Source organism: Eimeria mitis, genomic scaffold (genome assembly GCF_000499745.2).
Source record: "Eimeria mitis Houghton genomic scaffold, Emh_scaff253, whole genome shotgun sequence".
In the NCBI taxonomy this organism is placed as follows: Eukaryota; Apicomplexa; class Conoidasida; order Eucoccidiorida; family Eimeriidae; genus Eimeria; species Eimeria mitis.
The window spans coordinates 21,046-23,226 of NW_013570869.1; the positions used below are offsets into that span (position 1 = coordinate 21,046).

Here is a 2,181-nt window from a genome sequence, read left to right on the forward strand (position 1 = left end):
GTATATGTATAGAATATAGACCCAGCAAAAAGAAAATAAATTAAATTAATTTAATTAATTTGTTTATTTTTATTTATTTTTATTTATTTTTATTTATTTTTATTTATTTTAATACAAAACAAACCACAAAACACCGCAGCAGCAGCAGCTGCTGCTGCAGACACACCAGGCCCCAGGCTCCTGCTGCTGCGTCACTGCTGCTGCATGCTAAACCCTAAACCCTAAACCCTAAACCCTAAACCCTAAACCCTAAACCCTAGAATCTAGACAATAAACGAGAAACCGCAGTTATATTTTGACTCAATCGTAAAGAAGGAAAAGAAAACCCTAAACCCTAAACCCTAAACCCTAAACCCTAAACCCTAAACCCTAACCCCCCAACCCCAGACCCTGAGCCATCCAGCCTGCTTGCCTGGTAGCGGCTTCTTCTAGGGTTTAGGGTTTAGGGTTTAGGGTTTAGGGTTTAGGGTTTAGGGTTTGTTTACAACTCCGAGTTTATTGTTGCTGGGGGCCCCCAGTTAATACGTCTGCTGCAGGGGGGCCCCCAAGGGTACTGCAGCAGCAGCTGCTCTCTATCTGCTGCGCTCTTTCTTTTTTCTTTTTCTTTTTCTTTTTTTCTTTTTCTTTTTTTTATTTATTTTTTTCTCTTTCTTTCTTTCTCTTATACTGACGAGCAGATGCACCGCCAGACGGAAGACTACACTCTCCCTCAGCAGCAGCAGCAGCAGCAGCAGCAGCAGCAACAGCAACAGCAACAGCAGCAGCAGCAGCTGCTGCAGCTGCAGCAGCAATACTCTGCATGGCCAGCCCCCCCGGCCCCCTCTCTCCCCCGCACTGTCTCTCGTACTTCTGTCTCCGCATACACCCCATTCCTTCATTCTGCTTCAGCTCCTGCATACCCAGGTTCACCAACAAGGGGCCCCCAGGGGGGGACCCAGGAGTCTCCTGGGGGCCCCCCTCGGGGGCCCCCTGGGGGCCCCTTTGAACCGGCTTGGGGGCCCCTTGGGGGCCCCCTTGGGGGCCCCCTTGGGGGCCCCCATGGGGGCCCCCACGCATCTAGCTGGGGGCCCCAAGTGGTACCCTCTTCAGCTGATGAGAGAGACAGTTACTATAGAAGCAGATCGAGGGGTGAGGGGGGCCCCCCTGGTGGGAGGGGCCCCCCGGGGGCCCCCTTTGAGGGTTCTACTGTGAGGCGTAGCCATACAACTCAACCCCACCATGAATATGATGTATTCTCTGAGCAGCAGCAGCAGCAGCAGCAGCAGCAGCAGCAGCAGCAGCAGCAGCAGCAGCAGAGTGAGCAGCAGAGATGCCAGGTGTGGTTCAAGCCGAATGAGGGTGGAGACGCCGCTCCTTCTGCTGCTTCAGCAGCAGCAGCAGCAGCACCAGCAGCAGCAGCAGCAACAGCAGCAGCAGCAGCAGCAGAAGCAGCAGAAGCAAGAAGAAAGATAGAAAGAAGAGAAGAAGCAGCTGTCCCCGCGCTGCTGCACTACAGCAGCTTGTCTGCTGACGAAGCAGCAAGGCCTGAGCTATACGGAGACCTACAGGTATCTCCTGCTGCTGCTGCTGCTGCTACTGTTACTGCTGCTGTTGCTGTTTATCCTTTCTTGTGCTTTTCTATTTTGTCTTTATTTATTCTACCCTTTCTTCCTTTTTATTTTGTTTTTGTTTATTTTATGATTTCTTCTTTTGCTTTTGTTTGTTTTTTTTGTTTATTATATTATTTAGTTTTTTATTTATTTTTTTTTTTTATTTTTTTTTTTGTTTATGTAGGTGTTAGTGGATATAGATGATACAGTACGCTCTAGCGGCGGGGTCACCTTTCTCTCTGTAAACCTCGGGGGTAAACCCTAAACCCTAAACCCTAAACCCTAAACCCTAAACCCTAAACCCTAGACTTTAAGCCGTTGGTTTGGTGTTTGTGAGTTGCAGCTATTGCTTTTGTTTTGTTTTTGTTTGTTTCTCTCTTTTTTTTCTGTTTCTTTCTGTCTCCTTTATATATTTATATTTATATATAAATATATTTATATTTTTATTTATTTATTTATATTTATATATAAATATATTTATATTTTTATTTATTTATTTATATTTATATTTATACATTTGTCTTTGTCTTTATTACTCTCTATAAACCCCCAATAAAGCGTTTGCTTTTGTTAGCGTTTCTATAAAAAAAAA

General features: G+C 45.3%; 1 protein-coding gene across 1 annotated transcript in view; it reads left to right on the plus strand.

Moving 5' to 3' along the window:
• Window positions 1-677: 677 nt before the first annotated feature.
• Window positions 678-2,181, plus strand: part of EMH_0005450 (uncharacterized protein) — a gene marked incomplete at both ends in the record, with an annotated part of 2,794 nt that continues 1,290 nt past the window's right edge. Inside the window, one exon of the mRNA XM_013497200.1 lies at window positions 678-1,547. Within this exon, the coding sequence (XP_013352654.1) occupies window positions 678-1,547 (870 nt within the window). The remainder of the gene's footprint in view (window positions 1,548-2,181) is intronic.